This window comes from Chlorocebus sabaeus, chromosome 12 (genome assembly GCF_047675955.1).
Source record: "Chlorocebus sabaeus isolate Y175 chromosome 12, mChlSab1.0.hap1, whole genome shotgun sequence".
NCBI classification, from domain to species: domain Eukaryota; kingdom Metazoa; phylum Chordata; class Mammalia; order Primates; family Cercopithecidae; genus Chlorocebus; species Chlorocebus sabaeus.
The window spans coordinates 105,082,250-105,105,630 of NC_132915.1; the positions used below are offsets into that span (position 1 = coordinate 105,082,250).

Here is a 23,381-nt window from a genome sequence, read left to right on the forward strand (position 1 = left end):
GACTAGGAGAGAAACGGCGGGCCCCAGCCAGTCCCACCCGGGTGCTTTGCCTTCCCGGACCAGAGGGTACCAACCCGTCCGGGAAACTAACACAGGGCTCTTTTCCCTGGGCTGGAGTCTGGACGCCCTCACTCCACAGTGGATGTCAAGATGGAGGCTTGGAGGGGGAGGACAGAAGCTTGGGGCGGGGGTTCTCCACCCCTAGGCTGAGTTTCTAGCAGGTGCCTGCTTCAGGTGTGGGCTGATCTAGGTCGACAAAGGCTTGGTCCCAAGTTTTTTGGGTTTTGTTGTTGTTGTTGTTTGATATTTGAGACAAGGTCTCACTCTCTCGCCCAGGCTGGAGTGCAGTGGCGCCATCACAGCTCACTGCAGCCTCAACCTCCTGGGCTCAAGTGATCTGCCCGCCTCAGCCTCCCAAGTACCTGAGGCTAGAAGCGTGGACCACCACACCCAGCTTTTTTTTTTTTTTTTTTTTAAGAGGCAGGGTCTACATTGCTCAGGCTGGTCTCAAACTCCTGGGCTGAAGCCATCCTCCTACCTTGGCCTTCCAAAGTGCTGGGATTACAGGCATGGACCATCGTGCCCAGCATGTTCCCAGGTTTGAGGTGTGTGGCAGGGTCTCCCACCTTCCGGAAGAGGGGTTCACTTGGTACAAGTCCTGAACCCCAGGGATACCCTGTCCCCCACCCCTCAGCCTCATCCTGGCTGTGTCTCGATCCCCTTCCTTCCAGGAACCCCCAGAGACCAGCAATCAGGTACCCAGAAAGGCTTGTGTGAGACCTACTGGCAGGTCCCAGCCACCTGGGATGTGCCTTTATTTGTGGGCAAGGAAGGACGCTCCTCATTGCCTGGCCCATGTGTGTCCCTGGCCTTGGGCTCGCGGGTGTTCACCTCTGATCTGGCTGCAGTGTTGTGGAGGCCAGGAGGAGCTGGTACCCCTTAGGGCGGCCTTGCTTCAGGACCGACTGCAGTGAGACAGAGGACCAGCTGGCTGCTACTGGGACCTCAGGGCAGGGGACTGGGCTCCCAGCAGGATTCTATGCTGAAGCCCTGTTGGGCAGGTAGTGCTGCCAGCCCCATTTTAAAAGATGAGGAAACAGATGCAAGGTTGAGCACGGTGGCTCACGCCTGTCATCCCAGTGCTTTGGGAAGCCAAGTTGGGCGGATCACCTGAGGTCGGGAGTTCCAGACCAGCCTGGGCAGCATAGTGAAACCCCATCTCTACTATAAATACAAAAATTAGCTGGGAGTGGTGGTGGGTGTCCCCATTGTGGAGGTTGCAGTGAGCCAAGATTGTGCCACTGCACTCCAGCCTGGGCCACAGAGCAACCCTCTGTCTCAAAAAAGGAGAGGGGAGGGGAGGGGAGGGGAAGGGAGGGGAGATGCAGAAAGGAACTGTGAACGGAACCCAGGCACCTGGCTTACAGCCACCCCTTGACTGCTGCACTTTGAGGAAGATGCAGGAACACAGTGTGGCCACTGCAAGCCCCCACGGTGACTTGGCTTGCAGGGAGGATCCACTCCCAGCCCCAGCCACCCCACCAAACAGGGCTGCTCCCGGGGCCAGCTGCCAGCAGGGGCTCACCATTTGCCCACCTGCTCCAGGTTGCCGTACGGGTCCAAGAAGGCTCGGAGGCCGCTTCGCGGTCTCTGAGCAGTGGCCTTCTTCCCTGAACAGAAGGGCACGCTGCTGTTCATGGAGGTGTCCTCAGAAAGATAGCCCTGTGTCTTCTGGGTGGACCTGGGGGAGACAGGACCCCATGAGCTTCCTGGACTCTGAGTCCCCGGCCCACCCATGGCTGGCAGGGCCCTTGAGGACCCACACTGACAACCCCCCTGCTGCTGGGTGGGGAGGTCTGTAAGCAAGCGGGGTGGGGAGCCCTGGCAATGTCAGCGAGTCCCATCCCCTTCCCCAGAGCCACACAGGCCAGCACAGTCCCAGCACCAGGAGCTGGCCAGGGTCTCCTCCTTGGCTTCAGGGTACAGGGCTTTGGGCAAACTCTCCAGCCGTTTTCCGACACTCCCAAACACCCGCTCCGACGCCACTGGCAGGGCAGCCTTCTGGTTCACAATGACGCTCTGTTGGACTGCAGGAGAGAGGGCAGGGTGAGATCCCTGCCCAGGAGGAGGGCACTGGTGCCCCCACCCTCTTTTCCTCCCTCTGGCAGGCAAGGCCGGTCAGAGCCCTGTCTCCATGGCAACCCCAGGCTCCCCAGTGCCTTCTGGCTGCCTCCGGAGAAGGCTTGGGTTTTAAAACCACCTTGCGTGACTGTTTCTGTTATACCCAAGCTGTGCCCCTGCGCATCCCCAGTCGTGCTGCAGCCAGAAGCGTGCCCCCTTTCTCGCAGTGGGGAGACTGCTTACCCCATCATAGAAATCCCAGAAACCATGCTGAGAGTGCTGGGGGCTTCAGGGAGGGCTGTCTCAGGGCTGGGGGCTCTTCCCGTCCAACAGCAGCCATGTGAGATGGTCCAAGGACCCTGAATTCCCCAATGGCTGCCGCAGGATGGAAAGGGCTGGGAAGCAGCAGGCTGGCCCCCACATATCCTGGGCACCCTGCTGCCCTGGACACTATGATAGCTCCTTATGGCCAGTGGCTGACACGGAATCATCTCCCGTATGCACCAGCTGCCATTCACATGAAATTGTTTCTCCTGGGCTTGTCCTGGCCTTATATTCCCAAGAGGGGCCCGGGGGCACTCTGGCTTCTATTTGTGGCTCTGTCACCCACACAAGCCCATTCTGCCTCTGGGGCCTCGGTTTCCCCACCAAACACACAGAAGTTGGGCAAAAATCACAGCTTCTAACTCCAGCTTCCTGTGATGCTAAGGGGACTGCATCAGTTCCTCCCAAATCAGCGAAGGTCCTAGGTTTGTAGGGCATCGCCCACAGCTAGACCTTGAGGCAGACATTTCCTGAAACTGCACATAGTAGGTGCTCAATAAATAGCTAGAGGAAGTTGACTGTTGGGGGCCCTGGGGGCTGCTGGATCCTGAGAAGACAAGACACTTGGTACACAGGAAAAGGTGGAGCCTGGTCAAGGTTATACCAGAGTAAGAACAGGGACTTCTGGCCTGCTTCTCGAAACACACTTCAGAAAGCTCACTGGGAACTGCAAAACAGACACCATTACATCCAGGGCCTGGTGGCTCTTAGCTTCCTTGCTGGACCAGGCAGTGCCAGCTGTCTCCAGGAGAGAGAAAGTTTCCTCTTCTCGGCTTTTCCGGGTACCTCCTCAGGCAGCCTTCGAGGGCTGCCTTCATGGATGTCAAAGGAAGATGCTTCCAATGGCATCTGGACCTCCTCCAGCCCCTGTAGGCCATAGGGGCTGCGGAGGGGAGCAAGTGTAGGCTCCAGAGGCTCTGGCTACGGGTTTCAAGGTGGGCAGATACAGTGTATGAAGACCCCTTGGCAGCAAGCAGTCCAAGGTGCCGCCCACGTTGGAACACCTCCACTGGACTTCGGACCCTCTACTTGGTCCTCGAAGGTCACCCTGACATCCTCCAGGGTGGCCAGTTCAGGCACATTCTCTGCAGGGTCACTGATCTCTTGGCCTTTGCAAGCCGGTTCCTCACTCCAGGGGCCCAGAGCTACAGCCTCTCTGCCCTCCTGGCTGGAACTTTCTGGAGTCTCGAGGCTCCCCATACCCGTCTGCTTACCTGAGCATCTGCGCTCCCAGTAGCGGAGCGTTGTGTCCTGCAGGGTCTCATCAGCGAATCGCACCCGGAAAGGGCAACGCCGCTTGCGGGGCTTAGAGCCTTCCCCCGAGGGGTTGTGGGTCAGTGCAGCCTTGAGCTTGGGGACCTGTGCACCGTGGGGCCTGCTGAGAGAGGGGAAAGGAGCCTGTGCTCACAGCCCCCCGCTGTACCCCAGCACACACCCACCAACCCCAGACTCGCTGTGAGATTCTGGACAAGTGCTCTACACTGGTCTGTAAGAATGGATAACGCCTATCACAGAAGCCAGCCTTAATGGAACACTTCCTGCCAGGCAGGCTCCAGCACGGAGGTACACCATCCCACCAAATGCACACAGCCCCCACGAAATGCTGTTATCATTCTCATTTTATAGTTGAAACAGAGGCACAGAGACTATTCCAAAGTCATGCAGCTGTAAGGCGTGGAGCCAAGACCTGCACCCTGGTTCCAGAGCTGGCACCCTCCCACGTAAAGCAATTTAGCAGAGAGGATAAGAATGCCAGCCCAGGAGTCATGCAGTCCTGGGTTTCAGTCCTGACCCTTTTGAGCCTCAGTTTTCTTATCTGTAAAATGGGAATATTGTGCCCACTTTACAGCGTTGTGAAGAAAGGAAATGGGCCGTAGAAGCATCCAGCCCAGGGTCTGTGGGGCCCAGAGGAAACATCACTAACTGGGAGCTGGGTTTTTTTTGTTTGTTTTCTTTTTTTTTTTGAGATAGTCTCGCTCTGTTGCCCAGGCTGGAGTGCAGTGGCACGATCTCAGCTCACTGCAAGCTCCGCCTCCTGGGTTCACGCCATTCTCCTGCCTCAGCCTCCCGAGTGGCTGGGACTACAGGAGTGCGTCACCTCGCCTGGCTAACTTTTGTATTTTTAGTAGAAACAGGGTTTCACCTTATTGGCCAGGATGGTCTCGGACGCCTGACCTCAAGTGATCCACCCTCCTAGGCCTTCCTAAGTGCTGGGATTACAGGTGTGAGCCACCGCCACCCACCCGCTGAGCTGTTACTGTAACTGTCTATCTCAATCATGCCCCATCCCAGCCATATGACCTTTGGCATACTGTCTCCAAGTCTCCATTTTGCAGTTTTTTTCCCTTTAAATTATAGGCACAATAATACCATCCTCCTGGATTTGATGAGTATCAAATGACTTACATGAGACATCTAGGACATGGCCTGGCACAGGGTTTGGCCTTAATCAAGGGTATCTGTTATATGTATATTTCATAGATAACATTGTTCCATTTATTGTTGTTAATTTCAGCCTCAATCGGGTGAGGTGACTCACGCCTGTAATCCCAGCACTTTGAGAGGCCAAGGCAGGCAGATCACAAGGTCAAGAGATCGAGACCATCCTGGCCAACGTGGGGAAACCCCGTCTCTACCAAAAATACAAAAAAATTAGCTGGGCACGGTGGCGTGCGCCTGTAGTTCCAGCTACTCGAGAGGCTGAGAATCACTTGAACCCAGGAGGTAGAGGTTGCAGTGAGCCCAGATTGCGCCACTGCACTCCAGCCTAGCGACAGAGTGAGACTCTGTCTCAAAAAAAAAAAAAAAAAAAAAAAAAAAAAAAAAAAAAATCAGCCTCAAGGGCAAAGCTGCAGGAAGGCCTGCTTGACCCACCTATAGCTCTGTTATTGAGGAAGGTCATGGCTGGCTGTTGGAATGCACGTATTTATATGTCTGCATCCGTTCATCAGACCACATCTGTATGTCTGTGTAGATGCGGAGGGAATGCTTTTCATCAACCCCCAAAGAGCCAAGCAGTTGGGAGGTGTCAGGACAGTGCCTGGTTACATGCCTTGGGACCTAGTCATCCAACAGTTGTGTGCTCAGGAACCCCTGCTCTCTGCTGGCTGCAGGGCCAGGCAAAGGCATAACCCAGCTCTGCCTGCCTGCCTGAAATCTCAGCATCTCCCCTTGAGGGCCACTGGAGCCTGTTCTGAGGCACCCCAGTGTCCCCTGCAGGGCCTACCAGGGAATCTCACACACAGTAAGGTGCTCAAGTATTTGCTCTTGAATATCAAAGTCTGTAACTGTGTCTGTTTCTGCTTTTGCTCACATTTGAGAGAATGAATTCCAAACTTTTATTTATTATATCTTGTGAGAAGTCATGTGTATATTTGGCCTGATTGGTTGAAAGTTCTGAGGTTGATAAATGTGTTTCACTTTTTTTTTTTTTTTTTTTGAGACAGGGTCTTGCTCTGTCACCCAGGCTGGAGTGCAGTGGCACGATCTTGGCTCACTGCAGCCTCAACCTCCCAGGCTCAAGCAATCCTTCCACCTCAGCCTCCCAAGTAGCTGGAACCACAGGTATGCACCACCACACCCAGCTAAGGTTTGTAAGTTTTGTAGAGACAGGGTTTCACCATGTTACTCAGGCTGATCTCAAACTCCTGGGCTCAAGCGATCCTCCTGCCTCAGCCTCCCAAAGCACTGGGATTACAGGCATGAGCCACCATGCTTGGCCATGTGATCCATTTCTAGTTCCTACTCTGATCCATCAGTAGTGTCTACCTGGAGTACTGTGCAAGGAAGGGTTCTGAGGCTCAGTGGGGAAATATGATCCATTAGTTTTGTCTGCCATGGGTATCAGATGAGGAATGATATGTATGTGATATATTTTACTCTCTCTGGTCTTTAAACTCATGGGTAGTGCCATTCACCCTTCATTCCTGCTTAGGCCTGGAGGAATTTTAACCTGGAGGAACTGTTTCTGTCTTCTTTTCCCCCTCTGTTAAAACTATGGTGTCTAGGCCCAGGTAGGTTCCAATGCCTAGGCTCTTCTCTTACCTCCATCCCTTATTTTTCTCCCAATATTCAACATATAGTAAAACCTAATAAAAGTTAGAGTAAGACATGGACAAATGATGGTGGGATGGGCAAAAAGATGGAAGACTGGGTGGGTGGGTTGATGGGTGGATGGACTGTGGGGTGAGTTAATGAAAGGGTCTGAATAGAACTGAAGTATGAATGTATGGGTAGATGGACAGATGGGTGGCTGGCTTTTTATGTAGATGGATATGTAGGTTTGTGGATGGCTTTATGACTAGATTAGTGATGGACAGTGTCCTGGGTTTACAAGTGGATGGAAGGATTTGTAGATGGTTGATCAGTGGATGGATAATCAATGGATGGATGCTTGATCAATGGATGGATGGATAGAAGTGTGGGAGTTTTAGATGGATGACTGGCTAGCTGGTTGGCCAGGTAGATGGATGGATCCACAAGACACCTGATTCAGGGGTAGGTGGCTGAGTGAATGTATGCATGGACGGAGTCATGGGTTCATGATAGATGAATGGGTGGATAGAAAGATAGATGGAGAGATGGAGAGATTCATGAACAGGTTGTAGAAGACCTGGTTCATGGATAAGACGGATGCAAGGATGGATGGGTGAATGGGAAAATGAATATATGAATGGATTCATGGATGAATTATGTGTTGGTAGAAGACCTCATTAATGGATGGGTTGATTCATACAAGAACTGGCGAATGAATCTTGAGTGGGTTGATAGAAGATCTGATTCATGGACAGATGTATGTAAGGATGGATGAATACATTCATGGGAAAAAGGAAAGAAAGGAGGAAAGAAATGCCCCTTTCCTCCACTACCCTACCCTATCCCTCCCGTCACTCACTGGTTGGCCTTTTTGACAGTGGTGAATTGTGAGTGATCACCCTTCAGGGGCCCCAGAGTAGGTGTCTGATGGAGCGAAATCTTCGTAAGACTATCCTGGAGGTGCGATGACTGGCCCCTTAAAGACAAACAGGCCACATCAGGCATGACTGGCCAGGCTGTCCCTCTCTGGAAACATCGATGGCAACCTCGTCCCCACGAAGAAGGGAACTGACGCTTACCACAGGTCTGGGAGGAAGGAACAGTTGGGACACTGCGGAGACCCTGGGCAGTGCTCTAACACACCACTTTGATGTTGTGCTGGGGATGCTGAAGCCAGGAGGAAACACTTGTGAGCCTTGGCTGGGGGACGGTCCTTCCTAGTCATATGGCCTCGGGGTGATACCAGGCCAGCCTTCAAGGAGGGGTTGCGAGGGCTCTGAGATACTCAGCTAACATTAGCATCCTTCTGAGCCGGTGTGGTGAGGGTGTTGGGTGCGGGGACACAAGAGACCACCCCCACCAGGAATGACTCGGGCCCGCCCCCCCGGGCCCCGCGGGGCCTCACTCAGTGGCTCGGGCTCCTCGGCGCACTTCTCCTGGAGCTGCTGCAGGAACTCACGGAACCTGCTGGGGAGGAGCTCTCCTAGGAAGGCGCCCAAGAAGTCGGGGTCTTCCCTGGCCACGCCCCTCCGGGGGCGCTCGCGCTCTCCAGGCCCGGGCTTCCTGGGCGCCAATTCCCGGGATGCGCCGGCCGAGAGCAGGGGAGGTAGCAGCAGAGACCGCAGCAGCCCCCGCTTCCGCACCGCCCGCCGGCTCGCAGTGAGCAGGGCGGGCAGGCGCGGCGGCGGGAGGCGTCCGAAGCCCACACCGGGCTCGGCGTCCCCTTCCGGCCACCACGCGGCGCCGCCCCCCGGGATTCTCGAGCCCCCGGAGCCCCGCGCGCCCAGGGCCGCTCGGAGCGCAGGCGGGGTCAGCTTGGGCAGCCGCGGGTCGCTACTGCGTCGGAAGTCGCCGTCGCCAGGGAGCCCCTTGGGCGCCACCTCCTGGGCCCCTGGGCGAGGTCGACGCCGGAACATGCTTGGCCCCGCGCTCAGCTCACCGCACCCTCAGCGCGCGTGGGTGGGGGGCGCCGGGTGAGGTGGGGAGGGCATAGTCCAGCCCCAGGCCATAGTGCCCCGGGCAGGGCAGCGCGGTGCAGGGTGAGCGCCACCGGCCCAGCGGACAGCGAGTGGCTTCAGGCGAGAGCTCCCAGAGCCTCTGTTTCCTCACCTGAAAAATGGTGACAGCAAGAGTGGCCAGCTTTGGGGTTGCTGTGACGTTTAAATGAGCACGTACATGCCAGTCTTAGAACAGCGAGCTCGGAACAGTGCCAGGCACGCTGGCCAAGCTTACACATAGACCAGCTACCGTTCTTAGTATTTAAAAGTTCTTATTATTTAAGATTTAGTCCCAGCTCCACCACTTACTAGCTTTGTAACCTTGGCCAAGCCAATTAACTTTCCCTCTGCCTTCCCTGGGGGCTCTGGTCTGCAGAATGGGGATAATAGCAGCACCTGCCTCTTTGCAGCCGTGAAATGGCATCACCGCTGGTAGAGAGAGCACTTAGCCTGCCTTGCAGTGTTCAAATCGTGGAAGCTGTTACCGTCGTTAGTGCTCTACTGGGAATTAGGAAACCTGGAACCAGCTTGAGGTAACAAAGACCTGACCAGCAGCCTCCCAGCCCTGGTGGTGCCTCAGAGACCCCTGGGTGGGGAGCCTGTTGAAAGTACAGATGACTTACCCCCAGCCCCCATACTGATTCAGCTGGAGCCAAGACACTTTTTTTTGTTGTTGTTAAAGAAATAGGGTCTTGCTAAGAGATGGAGTCCTGCTGTCGCCCATGCTGGAGTGCAGTAGCACCATCATAGCTCACTGCAGCCTCAAATTCTTGGGCTCAAGCGATCCTCCCGCCTCAGCCTCCTGAGTAGCTGGGACTACAGGCACACACCACCACAGTCGGCTAATTTTTGTATTTTTTGTAGAAATGGGGTGGAAATTTTTTGTATTTATGTTGCGCGGGCTGGTCTTGAACTGCTGGGCTCAAGTGATCCACCTGCCTTGGCCTCCCAAAGTGCTGGGATCACAGGCATGAGCCCCCACTTCTGGCCAAGATACAGACTTCTAACAAACTCTGCTTTGGGAGGCAGAGCCCCAGTCCTACTCCCAGCTCTGACACTGAGGGGTCTCTGAGCCTGCTTCCTCCCCACCATACCCCACTCCCAGATTGTTGTCAGCTCTGAGCTGGCTCCTGGGCAGTGTCACACTCACCCTGGTGGGCTTCTGGGCAGGGCCTGAGAAAGTCCTGTGAGTTTAGAGCTCTCTATAGGCAGGCTAGCCCTTGGGAGAGCCCATCATCCCTGCCTGGTGCCTCTCCCAGCCCCTCCCTGCTGCCTCTGGGCTGTTTCAGGGTCATTGTGATCCGCGCCTCACCCCTGGGCACCTGAAGAGCAGTGGGCACCAAGGCCTGGGGACTGAGGGTGAGGCTATTGTGTCCTGGATGCCCTGGCCATAACCACCCAGGGCACTGGGACTCTGACCAGGGCAGCCAGGCCTTCCAGATCTGGGAGGCTCAGGCTGGGTGGCTCTGGAAGTAGAACTTCCACCCCAAGAGCAGGCAGTCAGAATACAATGGACCTAGAAATTACAGGCACGGTGGCTCATGCCTGTAATCCCAGCACTTTGGGAGGCCAAGGCGGGCGGATCACCTGAGGTCAGGAGTTCAAGACCAGCCCGGCCAACATGATGAAACCTTGTCTCTACTAAAAATACAAAAATTTGCTGGGCGTGGTGGTGTGCGCCTATAATCCCAGCTACTTGGGAGGCTGAGACAGGAGAATCGCTTGACCCTGGGAGGCAGAGATTGCAGTGAGCTGAGATCATGCCACTGTACTCCAGCCTGGGTGACAGAGTGAGACTCCATCTCAAAAACAGTAATAATAATAATGATTCAAGGCCTGGGTGCTAGGTGTGCTTCTTGCTATTGAGATGTCATTTCCTTCAGGCAGTCTCAGCTGGCAGACCAAGAAATGTGTGTGTTTACTATTATACACACAGAGATCTATAAATATTTCTTTTTTTTTTTTTTTTTTTTGAGACGGAGTCTTGCTCTGTAGCCCAGGCTGGACTGCAGTGGCCGGATGTCAGCTCACTGCAAGCTCCGCCTCCCGGGTTTACGCCATTCTCCTGCCTCAGCCTCCGGAGTCGCTGGGACTACAGGCGCCTGCCACCTCGCCCGGCTAGTTTTTTGTATTTTTAGTAGAGACGGAGTTTCACCGTGTTAGTCAGGATGGTCTCGATCTCCTGACCTCGTGATCCGCCCGTCTCGGCCTCCCAAAGTGCTGGGATTACAGGCTTGAGCCACCGCGCCCGGCCAGAGATCTATAAATATTTCTATAGGTAACCATCTGTACTTATATTAAGCTAAACATGAGCTCATGCTGACATCTCCAACTCTAATCCATTACACGGATCATTTGAGACTCTGTCTCAAAAAAAAAAAAAAAAAGAGGCCAGGTTGCAGTGGCTAATGCCTGTAATCCTAGCACTTTGGGAGGCCGAGGCAGGCAGATTGCCTGGGCTCGGGAGTTCGTAACCAGCCTGGGTCACATGGTGAAACCCCGTCTCTACTAAAATACAAAAAAATTAGCCAGGTGTGGCAGCGTGTGCCTGTAGTCCCAGCTACTTGGGGGGCTGAGGCAGGAGAATTTCTTGAACCCGGGAGGCGGAGGTTGCAGTGAGCTGAGATCACGCCACTGCACTCCAGCCTACAGAGTGAGACTCCATCTCCAGAAAGGAAAAGAGAAGAGAAGAGAAGAGAAGAGAAGAGAAGAGAGAAGAGGAGAAAGAAATTAACATACCCACTTTCAAGTCCATGGTCTGCTGTTTTGCTGTGTGATACTGGAGAAGCGTCTTTTTTCTCAGGACCCCCTGGGCCTTATCTCTGAGTCTTGGCTGGGAGAGGGCCGAGAGGAAGCTCATAGAGTATTATGAAGCTGGGGTGGGAGACAAAGGTCATTTACATGAGTATTTCACTGGCATGGCATAGTTTCATAATTTGAAAATGAAGAAACGACTTTGTAATTCAAATAACAGAGTGACTCACTAGAGGACACGTCGCCAAAGATGTATTCTATTTTCTGTCAATGCTTCTCACCAGGGATGGAGGGACATACTTTCTTGGAGAGCTACAATATTGAGTGGGGGAGGGAGATATTTTTGTATTTATTTAAAGGGTATGTGACTTTTTTTTAATGGCTGAGAAGCACCAGATTAACTAGATGGTTTTTTGTGTTTTTTTTTTTTTTTTTTGAGACGGAGTCTCGCTCCATCAGCCAGGCTGGAGTGCAGTGGCGTGATCTTGGCTCACTGCAAGCTCTGCCTCCCGGGTTCATGCCATTCTCCTGCCTCAGCCTCCCGAGTAGCTGGGACTACAGGCGCCCGCCACCACGCCCGGCTAATTTTTTTTGTATTTTTAGTAGAGATGGGGTTTCACCGTGTTAGTCAGGATGGTCTCAATCTCCTGACCTCGTGATCCACCCGCCTCGGTCTCCCAAAGTGCTGGGATTACAGGCATGAGCCACCACACCCGGCCTAACTAGATGTTTCTAAAGAACCCTCCAGACCTTGCGCTCTGCCATCATTTATCAAGCAACTACTATGTGCTAGGCTTGGGAATTCAGAGATGCCAGAGGCTTTGAGGTCAGGAAGCTGGCCAGCCCTGGGAAGGCCTTGGAGTCTGGGTGTGGGGAAGGGGCTTGCTCTTCTGTTGACAGGAAATAAGATAGGGCTGGATTTTTAGGCATGCAGAGTTTGGACCAGAGCTGCCCCCTGGCGGAAGATTCCAGACATCCCCCAGCAATTGAAATTGCCCAGGATCAATCCCTTTGCATAGAGACACAGAAAATGAAGCTTGCTCAGACCAGGGGCAGCAGTTGGGACCTAGAATAGTCTAGAGGGGATGCCAAATAATATGCACATACACACGTTCTGCGGACTCAATGCAGATGGGGCTTTTTGGCATCCCCTTTCTCCCGTAGCTTTCAGTACATTTAGAGCAAACACACTTTAAGCACCTTCTGTGTGCACCACTCAGAGGAAGGCATTGGAAACCTAACGCCAGAATATTATTATTTTATTTATTTATTTTTGAGACGGAGTTTTGCTGTTGTCACCCAGGCTGGAAAGCAATGGTGTGATCTAGGCTCATTGCAACCTCCACCTCCCAGGTTCAGGCGATTCTCCTGCCTCAGCCTCCCGAGTAGCTGGGACTGCAGGCATGCACCACTATGTCTGGCTAATTTTGTATTTTAGTAGAGACGGGGTTTTGCCATGTTGGCCAGGCTGGTCTCAAACTCCTGACCTCAGGTGATCCGCCCACCTTGGCATCCCAGAATGCTGGGGTTACAGTTGTGCACCACTGCACCCTGCCAAGACCAGGATGTTATTAATAGTTTAGGAAAAATGACCTTAGGGTGAATATTGTCATTATAATAGCTTCCATTTCCTGAGAACCCACTGCAGGTGCTGAGCTGAAGGTCTGACTTGCAGTGTCCCACAAGTTTAATCCTCTCAGAGCATCAGAAGTTGAGTAATGATTACATTGCTCCACTTCTTCTGGCAGGAGACTGAAGCTCGGAGATGTTAACAGGCTCTACCCACCTGGAAGCTCGTGTTTCCATCACTGCTGCCTCGGAGATAGCTCCAGAATTTCTTTGCACGGGAGGAGCTGAGGGAAGGGCCATGCTTTTGGAATGGAAATTTCATCGGCTTATTCTGCTTATTTGGGTGGGAATCCCATGGCACTGCCAAGAGTATTTTTTATTTTATTTATTTTTGGGGGGTCGGTATTATTTTAGGATGCTAATGGAGATGGGTGGATTTGAGGACCAATAGCTTTTTTTCCCTTCTTACTCAAAGCCCAGCCTGCAGCCTCCAAAGGAACTGTTGTTCGTGATGGGGATGGACAGAGGGCAACGCCGCGGCCCTTTTCAGTTCGGGAGGTCCTTCCAGATTCCCAAAAGTCAATTTAATCAAGTTTTGAGCTGTAACCTGTGTTGGGCGCGGTGGCTCATGCTTGTAACCCCAGCAGTCTGGGAGGCCAAAGTGGAAGCCTTGCTTGAGGCCAGGATTCAAGATCAGCCTGGGCAACAGGGTGAGACCCCGTCTCTAATTTTTTTTTTAAAGAAGTCAAATTAGGCCGGGCGCGGTGGCTCACGCCTGTAATCCCAGCATTCTGGGAGGCCGGGGCGGGCGGATGACGACATCAGAAGATCGAGATCATCCTGACTAACAAGGTGAAACCCCATCTCTACTTTAAAAATACAAAAAATATTAGCTGGGCGTGGTGGTGGGCGCCAGTAGTCCCAGCTACTTGGGAGGCTGAGGGAGGAGAATGGTGGGAACCCGGGAGACTGAGCTTGCAGTGAGCTGAGATAGGCCACTGCACTCCAGCCTGGGCGACAGAGCGAGCCTCCGTCTCAAAAAATGAAAGAAAAGAAAAGAGAAGAGAAGAGAAGAGAAGAGAAGAGAAGAGAAGAGAGAAAGGAAAGGAGGGAGGGAGGGAGGGAGGGAGGGAGTTAGGAAGGAAGGAAGGAAGGAAGGAAGGAAGGAAGGAAGGAAGGAAGGAAGGAAGGAAATCAAATTAGGCTGGGCGCAGTGGCTTACGCCTATAATCCCAACACTTCGGAAGGCAGAGGCGGGAGGTCACTTGAAGTCAGATGTTCGCGACCAGCCTGGCCAACATGGTGAAAACCCGTCTCTACTAAAAATACAAAAATTAGCCGGGTGTGGTAGCTCACACCTGTAGTCCCAGCTACTCTGGAGGCAGAGGCAGGAGAATCGCTGGAACCTGGGAGGCGGAGGTTGCAGTGAGCCGAGATCGCGCCACTGCACTCCAGCCTGGTTGACAGAGCAAGATTCTGTCTCAATTTAAAAAAAAAAAAAAAAAAAAAAAGTAAGTTAAATTATTTTTCGAAAGAAGTCAGGCTAAATCCGGAGCCCGCGGGAGGGGGACAAGCTGAACGAGGGGGTGGGGCCAGCCGTGGCCCCGCCCCTAAACGCCCGGAAGTGACGTTAGCGGACAAAGGCAGCGCGCGCCGCGAGCTGTCGCGTCTGGTCGTGGTGTCGCGGAGCTGCGGTTACCTTGTGGGGTCTCCGCCGCTGCCGCCCTCCCTTCCTCTTCCCCATCTTCTTCTCTCGGTCCCGGGAGCCCCCGCGCGGAGTGAGTAGCGCGAGGCGGTGCGAAGGGTAGGCAGCCGCCGGGAGAGGGGAGGCCGCGACCCCTAACTGCTTCGGCGCCCTGAGCGTCCCGGCTCGTCACGTGACCCGGCGCGTGCGCGCGGGCCCCACGTGCGCGTCCCCAAGCGGTCCACGGGCCGGACCTGGGCAGGGATTACGGAGCAGTCAGTCTATGGGTTGGGGTACAGGAGGAAAGTCGAGGCACTCGAAGCCCAGGCAGGGCACTCCCCCACCCGGGTCCCCAGACCGCAGCAAATCCCTTCCTCTGAGCCTGTTTCCCCTCCGAGAAGCAGGGATATGGAGAGCGCCCACTCGGAGGATGGATGGGAGGAATCGGTAAAATGCCCAGTTCAGAGCCTGGCACAGTGAAGTGCCCGTTGCACAGAAGTTGCTGTCGTATTTAACCTTGGGTCCCGCCCCAGCGCCAGCCCGACACAAGTGCAGCTCAAAAAAGACACCCCCAGAGCCCTTGCGGCCAAGGTCAGCCTGTCTGCAGGGAGGCTGCCATATCGAAAAGCCCAGGCTTTGCTGCCCACCAACTGTGTGATCTCTCTCTCTGGACTTCGGTTTCTCCTCTGCACTATTAAGTGATTGCCACAGCTGGTGTCAGAGGCCCTGACAGCGGGGAGGGACAGTGTAACCGGTGGTTGTGGTGTGTAGAATGATTTCCCAGTGAGATGGGATGAGCCTCTGGGAGGAACCAGGGCTGGGATAAGGAGCCTGGAAGCCCTCCTTAATTCTGTTCTCGGCTTCCTGTTTGTATGTTTAAAGACACATCATTTCCTTTAGTGTGCTGGTTTTTCTCTCTGTAAACTGAGGACTCCGTGGGGGTTGGAAGTACGCATGGAGTGTTTTGGTGGAGGCCGGAAGCCCTGGGATCACAAGGATAGCATCTAAAAAATCTCGGTGGGGGTTCTGTGCTTATGGACAGAGGAAGCTCACTCCTCACTCTGGCTGATTTGCAGAGCTGTTTGAGTCTGCTGGATTGGCGGCCCAGCATACCAGTAACAGTCCCCTAGGTGTGTCCAACAGTACAGCTTCTATGGCATTCTAAGGAAGTTTTCCCTTTTGATCCTCATAGTGGGCAGAGTTGACAGGAATCTCATTTGACAGAGAATTTCTAAGCTTAAGAGAGAATATGTGCCTGGCACTGTGCAAAGCACTTTAAGCTTTTTGTGTGCACTTTTAATCACAGGCTTTCTGTAAAGTCGGTATTACTGCTCCATTTTATAGATGAACTGAGGAATGGTGAGGTTTGATGTCTTATCTGAGCTTACACAGCTGGTGAGCAGAACCAAGATTCAGATCTGGTTCATCCGACTCCATCAGAGTCTTTGTTACTTTTTAAATGTATCCCGTTTTGTCTTCTTCCCTCCCTTTCTCCCTTCTTTCCTTTTCTTAGAGCACTCTGCCATTTGCGTGTGGCCTGCTGCTGTCCACAAAGATCCAGGGAGGATGGATTCTGTCCAGTAGGCTGCTAGAGGGTGGAGGTCACTTTTAGGCAGGCTTTTCCGTAGAGACTTAACATGAGTAGGATGAGATGACTGCAAAAGTCTGCCGGTGACAGTTTCAGCACCGTTTTCTTCCATGGGTCGTGGGAGAAGAGACGCAGTAACTGGGGCAGCTGCGTGGGTCTGAACACCTTGGCGGGGAGGAGGAGGCAGCAGCTAGGTGACCGTGAAGGATGTAGGATCACATTTACTGGCTGAGCAGGCATTTACCAGGCGTGAGGGGTTTCTCTTCCTCTCTGAGCTAGCCTAGAGTTCACACAAAGCCGGGGTGCTCCTGGCCTCCTCCCGGGCCCTGTAGCGACATGGCATCTGTCCTCTGGAGCAGAGTGTAGCAGGACCTCCTGCTGTTGGCCGACCGACCTTGCTGTTCCCTCGGACTCTTAGGGACCTCCTCCTGCCCCACTCCAGTCTGGACAGAATGTAGCCAGGACCCTAGGAATCCCATTTATTAATGAATCAGCTGTTAGGACAAATGTCAAAGTCAGGCTCGCTATTTCCCGGCCATTATGTGCCTCCCCTGGCTTTTTCCTAGAATTTGCGTGTAGGTGGAATTCTTGTAAATTAGATTATTCAGGGGACCCTGACATTTAAAGGAATCATGTTACAAGGCTTTTGGTAAAGCACAACATTATGTTGTCGGTAACAGCCTTCAGTATTACCAGTTTTGAATGGTTGGACTTTTGTCTGTAGGATTTTCTTAGAAGTGGAAAATGGCTATGGCTGCACAAAGCCCATTCTTGTATTATTTGGCAACCAATTAGTCAGTGGCCACCTGGTGTCAGGCACTGGTCTAATCGGTACGCGTTTGCCCTCAGATTTATTCTGTTCATTTGATCAGAGATGAACTTTCTGTTGAATATCTGTGTTTCGTAGGATGCAAGAGAAGCATAGTGATAAATCTCAAATGTTGCCATTGCTCTCTAGGAGCTCCCAGGCCAGGCGAGAGATAGAACTGGATACAAAACCTTCAGTTTGCCAAGACTGGTGGGCGGTGAGAGGGAGACAGGCTTGCTCTCGCCGTGCTCCAGTCTGAATGGGAGTTGTGCTAGCATGGTGTGGAAGAGTAGTATTTCGTTTTTTAACCTTTGTCTTTAATTTTCCCAGCCACCAAGTGTTTTTTGTTTTTTGAGACAGGGTCTCGTTCTTGTCCAGGCTGGACTCAAACTCCTGGGCTCAAGCAGTCTTCCCACCTCAGCCTCTCAAAGTGCTCAGATTATAGGCATGAGCCACTGCACCCAGCTGTAGTTTTGAATGCCGTCCTCTGAGTGACTGATGGAGGGCTGTGACATGGTTGCTCTGGTGCCTGCTGGCAGAGGGGCAGGCAGCCCACCTGACCCGGTCCTTAACTCGTCAGACCATAGCAGCCACCAGACCCAGCTACATGGTGACATTCAGGTTGGTGGCCCTTTTCCCCGTCAGCCACCATGGCAGATCTAGCAGTCTTGAGGATTGGCAGGTCTGGTGGGAACAAGAATTCATTCTTCTTCTTCTTTTTTTGACACACTGTCTCACTCTGTTGCCCAGACTGGAATGCAGAGGCAGGATCATGGCTCACTGCCGCCTTGACCTCCCAGGCTCAAGTGATCCTCCCACCTCAGCCTCCCTAGTAGCTGGGAGGTACTAGAATGTGTGTGTTTTTGATAGAGACGGGGTTTCTGAGCCATGGGCTGCTTTCTCCTTCCAGCAGTGTTGTTCCCAGTGCTGGGAGACCAGTGTGGGAGCTCTGTGGTCAGCTTGCGGGGAGGGTGTTATGTGCAGTAATTAGAACTAAGGTCCTCCCCAGCCTGTTACCCCAAAAGGCTCCCTGATTGGTGCAGTGATCGCTGCCTTTCTTCATTGTGGCCCAAACCCTGTGCATGAAAGGTAAAGCGAGGGGTCAGTCTGCGAGTGGATTCAAGAATCTGAAGAGAGAAGCCAGGCGCAGTGTCATATGCCTGTAATCTCAGCTACCTGGGAGGCTGAATAGGGAGGATGGCCTGAGCCCGGGAGTTTGAGGCCAGCCTGGGCCACATAGCAAGACCCTATCTCAAAAAAACAAGGATCTGAAGAGAGGTTTAAGGAGGCTTCTCTTTAGGCACAGCCAAAGAGTTCTGCTAAGGGTGAAAAGACCCAATCACGGATCTAAGAAGAACCGGGCCCCGGTAGAGCACATGGGTCTTGTCAGCTCTCTCTGGACCCTCAGAAAGCTGGCGTGTGACTTTGTCAGTGAAGAAAGCTCAAATCTGCTGAAGGAGTCAGGCACAGGTTTGGAGAGGAGGGACCCCATCCCCTCTGTTCTCAGCAGCCACAACCACAACAGGCCTTTCCCTGTTGCCCTCACTGGCTGGCTGGGTCTCCGGAAAAGGCTGACCAGTTACAGAAGGAGAATTGCATCCGTTAGAAGTCGTCTTTTTTTTTTTTTTTTTTTTTTTGATACGGAGTCTTGCTCTGTCACCCAGGCTGGAATGCAGTGGTGCGATCTTGGCTCATGGCAAGCTCCACCTCCTGTGTTCAGGCCATTCTCCTGCCTCAGCCTCCCGAGTAGCTGGGACTACAGGTGCGCGCCACTGTGCCCGGCTAATTTTTTTGTATTTTTAGTAGAAACAGAGTTTCACTGTGTTAGCCAGGATGATCTCGATCTCCTGACCTCATGATCCACCCACCTTGGCCTCCCAAAGTGCTGGGATTACAGGCGTGAGCCACGGCGCCCGGCCTCGTTAGAAGTATTCTTGAGCTGACTGGCTGGGGTGGGCCTGCTGCTTCTGGAAAGTTCCTTCTCTTTCAGGACAGGTTCAGAATATAGTAGTGCAGAAGATAGTACTGGGGGCCAATAACAAATTTGACTAGTGAAAAAGCTTGGCTAGATGCAGTGACTTCCGCCTGTAACCCCAACACCTTGGGAGGCTGAGGCAGGTGGATCACTTGCAGCCAGGTGTTTGAGACCAGCCTGGGCAACATGGCAAAACTCCGTCTCTACTGAAAATACAAAAGTTAGGCAGGTGTGGCGGTGTGTGCCTGTAGTCCCAGCTACCCTGGAGGCCGAGATGGGAGGGTCACCTGAGCCATACTCTAGTCTGGCGACACTGAGACCCTTTCTCAAAAAACAAAGAAGAAAAGAAAATTCTCCAGCTTGTCTTGTGTTTAGTTTCCCTTCTCTTTCCTCATAGTTGCTTCCCCAAGGCCTCATGCTCCTTCTCGGGGCGTTTTCCCGTTTCCCTCTGACCACTTCTCTTGAAGCCCCTAGAGCATTCCTGGGTCTTAGGGTTTTAAGCTTTGAGTTGTGTTTGAGGACTGTGCCCGAGTTCCACATGTGGACTCTTCCGTGTTGACCCTGTAGCTCCAGGGGTCAGGCAGACGGTTTTGGACCTACGATTTGTCAACTTTGGCGACAGGCATTTGCTAGAAGCCCCCTGCTCTCCTTGTGTGGAGGCGGCACGTGCGAGGTGGTGAGCTGCAGCTCCCAGTCAGCTGTGCGTTTTCCACCCAGGAGATTTTCCCTTTATCATGGGTTTATCAGGATGTAGCAGCAGCTGCTGCTGGGATTCCTGCCTCCCACTGTTGCTGTTTGTCCTATGACAGCCAGCACGGCCACTGCCATTCTCACTCTGCCTCCCTTCAGGGTAGGCCCTGGCAGCGTGGGAAGCACATCAGCTGAGAGCTGGTGCTAGCATGCACTCGGGCCGCCCTCATCCAGGCCCCTTCTGCCTTTCCCAGCTCACCTTCCACACTGTGTTCCCCGCCTCCACTCTCCGCCCTCTGCTGGCCCATGCTGTCGCACGGCTGCTCCCTCTGTCTGTGCCCCACCCCTCCAGCACTCCCTGTCTTTGGATGCCCAGCTCAGGCTGCCTCCTCCAGGCCACTGCCCCTGTCTGCTGTTCAGAAAGGATTCTTCTGCCCTTTGAGTTTCCTCAGCACTTTATGGTTCCATGAGAATCTTATTTTTCTGCTGCGTATTTTCGTTCCCTTTGTTCTTTGCCTGTCCTCCTGGGCTAGAGCTCTCTGAGGTCTTGGCAAGCCTCACAGCAACTAGAACAGCCCCTAAGCGTGGTGTGCCTTGGTGATAGCACTGTGCCTATGGGAAGCTTATGGCAGGCTGGCTGCCCTTGGAGCGTGGAGCCGCTGAACTGTCATCCCTGTCCTGAAGGGCAAGGTGGGCCTGGGCTCTGCTGCCAGGACCCAGCTGAGGCTTTCTAGTTCCCTCTCCTGCTGCTGTGGCAGCGGTCTCATCCCCCTGCCATCTCCACTGCTGCCAGCAGTCTTCAGAAGCACCGGTCTTCCCGGGCCACTCTTTGCTGGGCCTCAGGGTGGTTCACACTCGTTGCTCTGTAGGATGCAGTCGAAATTGCTAGAGTTGACTGTGAGACCAGGAACTGGCAGCCACGAGGGCTGTCTGTCCTTCCCTCCGGGAGCAGAGCTGTCGCCCTCCACCGGCTGCATTTATTCTTGCCCATCCATCGGTTTCAGCTTATGCGTCCCCTCCTCAGGGATGCCTTCCCTGGTCCCCGCATCCGAGTCCACTTCCTCTCTCCGTGCTCTGCTGGCACTGGTGCTTCTCCTCTGCAGCCCTCCCTGCAAGTGTGGTTGTGTCTGTAGAATTGTTTTCTGCCTGGCTGGCTGCCTGGTTCACAGCCTGGTGCCTGGCACAGAGTCCCCACTCCTCATTAACAGAGGACTGGACCCCACCGTGAGTTGTTGCTGTGCTCTGAGCCAGAGGAAGGGAGGCGTGGAAACTTCCCTGGCCCTCCAGGGTCTGCTGGTGCTCTCTGCTTTGCAGTCTTTTCTCTTTATTGATCAGGTTTTTCTGTGCCCAGAAGCCACTGCGTCAGGTGTCATATAAAGCATGTCAAGAACTTGAAGCCAGTCCAGGCACAGTGGCTCACACCTGTAATCCCAGCACTTTGGGAGGCCAAGGTGGGAGAATCTCTTGAGGTCAGGAGTTCAAGACCAACCTTTATAATGTAGTGAGACCCCATCTCTACAAAAAATAATTAGCCAGGCATGGTGGCACATAACTGTAGTCCTAGCTGCTCTGGAGGGTGAGTTGGGAGGGTCTCTTGAGCTCTGGAGTTGGAGGCTGCATTGAGCTATGATCACACCACTGCACTCCAGAAAAAATGAAAATGTAAAAGAACGTGAAGCTAGGACTTGGGGCGTGTGCTCTGAGTGCAAAAGACAGAAGATGCTGTTATCCAAGGGGTAGAAGCAGATTTGGGGACCCTGGACTTCCCTCTGCACTCAGCAGCATGTGTGACTTGTGAAGCCTGGTGTGAGACTGGCCTTCTGCCCCGGGGGCCTTTGTGCCAGGTCCCTGGCCCGCTGACTCACACCCCCTTCCTTACCCAGGAGAGTTGCGGGTGCTGATCGTGGTGCTTGAGCAGAGCCGTGGTTGGTGACAGCATGACGAGCGAGGTGATAGAAGACGAGAAGCAATTCTATTCCAAGGCCAAGACCTACTGGAAACAAATCCCACCCACGGTGGACGGCATGCTTGGGGGGTATGGCCACATCTCCAGCATCGACATCAACAGCTCCCGGAAGTTTCTGCAGAGGTTTTTGAGGGTAGGCAGGTCTGGCGTGCTCTCCAGGAGAGGCTGTGGCTCTGGTGGCACTGCCAAGTCCATGTGGGGTGCCACCTTTTACATGTAACACTGCAGGGTCGTTGGCTGTCTCTTGGTACCTACCCCAAAGCCTTGAGGAGCTGGGCTGGGTGGGCACAGTGGGGTAACTTCTAGATTGTGGACTTAGCCTCAAGGTTACCAGACAGGAGCTGGCTGTTAGGCAGAACTGAGGTGCCCGAATTGGGCAAACTTCTCTTCAACTGTTGGGTTTTGCCAGGGACAAAACCCTTGCTCTCCTACCATGCCCATGGGTGTTTGGGCTAAGGGTGTTGGCCATTCTGGATGAAAACTCCTAGTTACATGCTATGGTTTCTACCCCCTGCTCCACCCCCAGCCTTTTCTGTACTAGGCTGGGACCCCTGGGCCTGGAGCCCCCCACCTTCTTGTCTCTCATGGCTGGCACTGGAGGCTGCTGTTGGCCACCTGCTCCATCCAGCGCCTCCCCTCCCTCCACGTTCCCTCTCCGCACCCTCATTCACCCATTGTCCTACTTCCATCCTCCCCGCTCCTCTCTGCCGTTGTTTACCTGGAGACTCAGGAGAGATTAGTATACCTGTTCAAGTTATCACCTTTAAGTAGAAATTAGCTTTCATTTTAGAAATGTGTGGCCCAGGGCTGGGGCAGCGGCTCACTCCTGTAATCCCAGCTCTTTGGGATTTCAAGGTGGGAGGACTGCTTGAGCCCAGGAATTTGAGACCAGCCTGGGCAACAGACTGAGGCCCTGTCTCTACAAAAAATAAATAAAAATAAAGAGTTGGGCATGGTGGCACATGCCTGTAGTCCCAGCTACTTGGGAGGCTGAGGCGGGAAGATGGAGGATGGCTTGAGCCCAGGGGTCCGAGGCTACAGTGAGCCGTGATCCCACTACTGCATTCTAGCCTGGACAACAGAATGAGATCCTGTCTCTACAAAAACTTTCAAAAATAAAGGAATATGTGGCCCAGCAGGGTGTCCTTCCACGCTTATCCCCTTGAATCAGGACTCTGTACAAGCTGGCAGCCAGCACAGACCTCTCCACCAGTGCTCAGCTTGTGCAGAGTCCTGGAATCCTGACTTGAGTCTAAGTCCCAGGGCTCATAAGGAAGGGCCCCCATGTGCAGTGACAGGGTCTCTCTGATAGGTTACATGCCTCTGCTTTTCAGGAAGGCCCGAACAAGACAGGAACGTCCTGTGCCCTGGACTGTGGAGCTGGCATTGGGAGGATCACCAAGCGGCTGCTCCTGCCGCTGTTTAGAGAGGTGGATATGGTCGACATAACGGAGGACTTCCTGGTTCAAGCCAAGACCTACCTGGGGGAGGAGGGCAAGAGGGTGAGGAACTACTTCTGTTGTGGGCTCCAGGACTTCACCCCAGAGCCGGACTCTTACGACGTCATCTGGATCCAGTGGGTGATAGGTGAGGGTCCTGCCGCCCTTCCCTGCCCACCTGTATGTCTCCAGCCACTCGGGTTCCCCATAAGGTGTCAGCACTAGGGCTTTGCGCTCCTGTAGCAAGTAAGCCAGTGAGGATTCTCCAATCCCCCCACGCCCATGCCCACGCCCACCCCGTGCTTCCCAGGACTGAGGGGCGGGCTCAGCCTAAGAGGTAGGTTTCCTCCAGGTTTTGTTTCAGTTGAATACCTGCTACCATCCATTTGGGTGCCGTTTTTTGTTAAATTTTAATGGCCAATAACTTACTG

At 53.6% G+C, this 23,381-nt stretch overlaps 2 protein-coding genes across 8 annotated transcripts in view; one reads left to right on the plus strand and one right to left on the minus strand.

Moving 5' to 3' along the window:
• Window positions 1-8,533, minus strand: C12H9orf50 (chromosome 12 C9orf50 homolog). 3 transcript variants are annotated; one of them, XM_037994177.2, is made up of 7 exons: window positions 7,886-8,533; window positions 7,560-7,647; window positions 7,340-7,456; window positions 3,660-3,823; window positions 1,946-2,087; window positions 1,597-1,741; window positions 1-965 (listed from the first exon to the last, which is right to left on the minus strand). In XM_037994177.2, the coding sequence occupies exons 1-7, from the start codon at window positions 8,394-8,396 to the stop codon at window positions 888-890; spliced, it is 1,245 nt and encodes a 414-aa protein (XP_037850105.2). In that variant the 5' UTR covers window positions 8,397-8,533; the 3' UTR covers window positions 1-887. The 3 variants fall into 3 exon arrangements, with proteins under 3 accessions (XP_037850105.2, XP_037850106.2, XP_008004164.3); XM_037994178.2 differs by having other exon boundaries at window positions 1,586-1,741; XM_008005973.3 differs by having other exon boundaries at window positions 1-991; window positions 1,593-1,741; window positions 1,925-2,087.
• NTMT1 (N-terminal Xaa-Pro-Lys N-methyltransferase 1) overlaps window positions 5,913-23,381 on the plus strand; it is an 18,463-nt gene continuing 994 nt past the window's right edge. The window contains exons 1-3 of one of the 5 annotated variants that reach the window (XM_073022008.1): window positions 5,913-6,009; window positions 21,429-21,644; window positions 22,846-23,098. In XM_073022008.1, the coding sequence (XP_072878109.1) occupies window positions 21,483-21,644; window positions 22,846-23,098 (415 nt within the window). In that variant the 5' untranslated portion in view covers window positions 5,913-6,009; window positions 21,429-21,482. Of the gene's footprint in view, window positions 6,010-14,427; window positions 14,605-21,428; window positions 21,645-22,845; window positions 23,099-23,381 lie in introns of those variants that run through there. The other 4 variants (XM_008005965.2, XM_037994180.2, XM_008005964.3 and 1 more) reach the window with 4 other exon arrangements.

Bases quoted from the DNA above. Each gene is read 5' to 3' on its own strand.
- C12H9orf50 (XM_008005973.3), bottom strand. From the start codon at position 8,396: ATGTTCCGGCGTCGACCTCGCCCAGGGGCCCAGGAGGTGGCGCCCAAG. The intron at 7,457-7,559 runs GTAAGCGTCAGT...TTTGTCTTTAAG, and splicing joins TCCTTCCTCCCAGACCTGTG to GGGCCAGTCATCGCACCTCC. The intron at 992-1,592 runs GCAAATGGTGAG...TCCCAGTAGCAG, and splicing joins CGGCAACCTGGAGCAGGTGG to CCAGCTGGTCCTCTGTCTCA.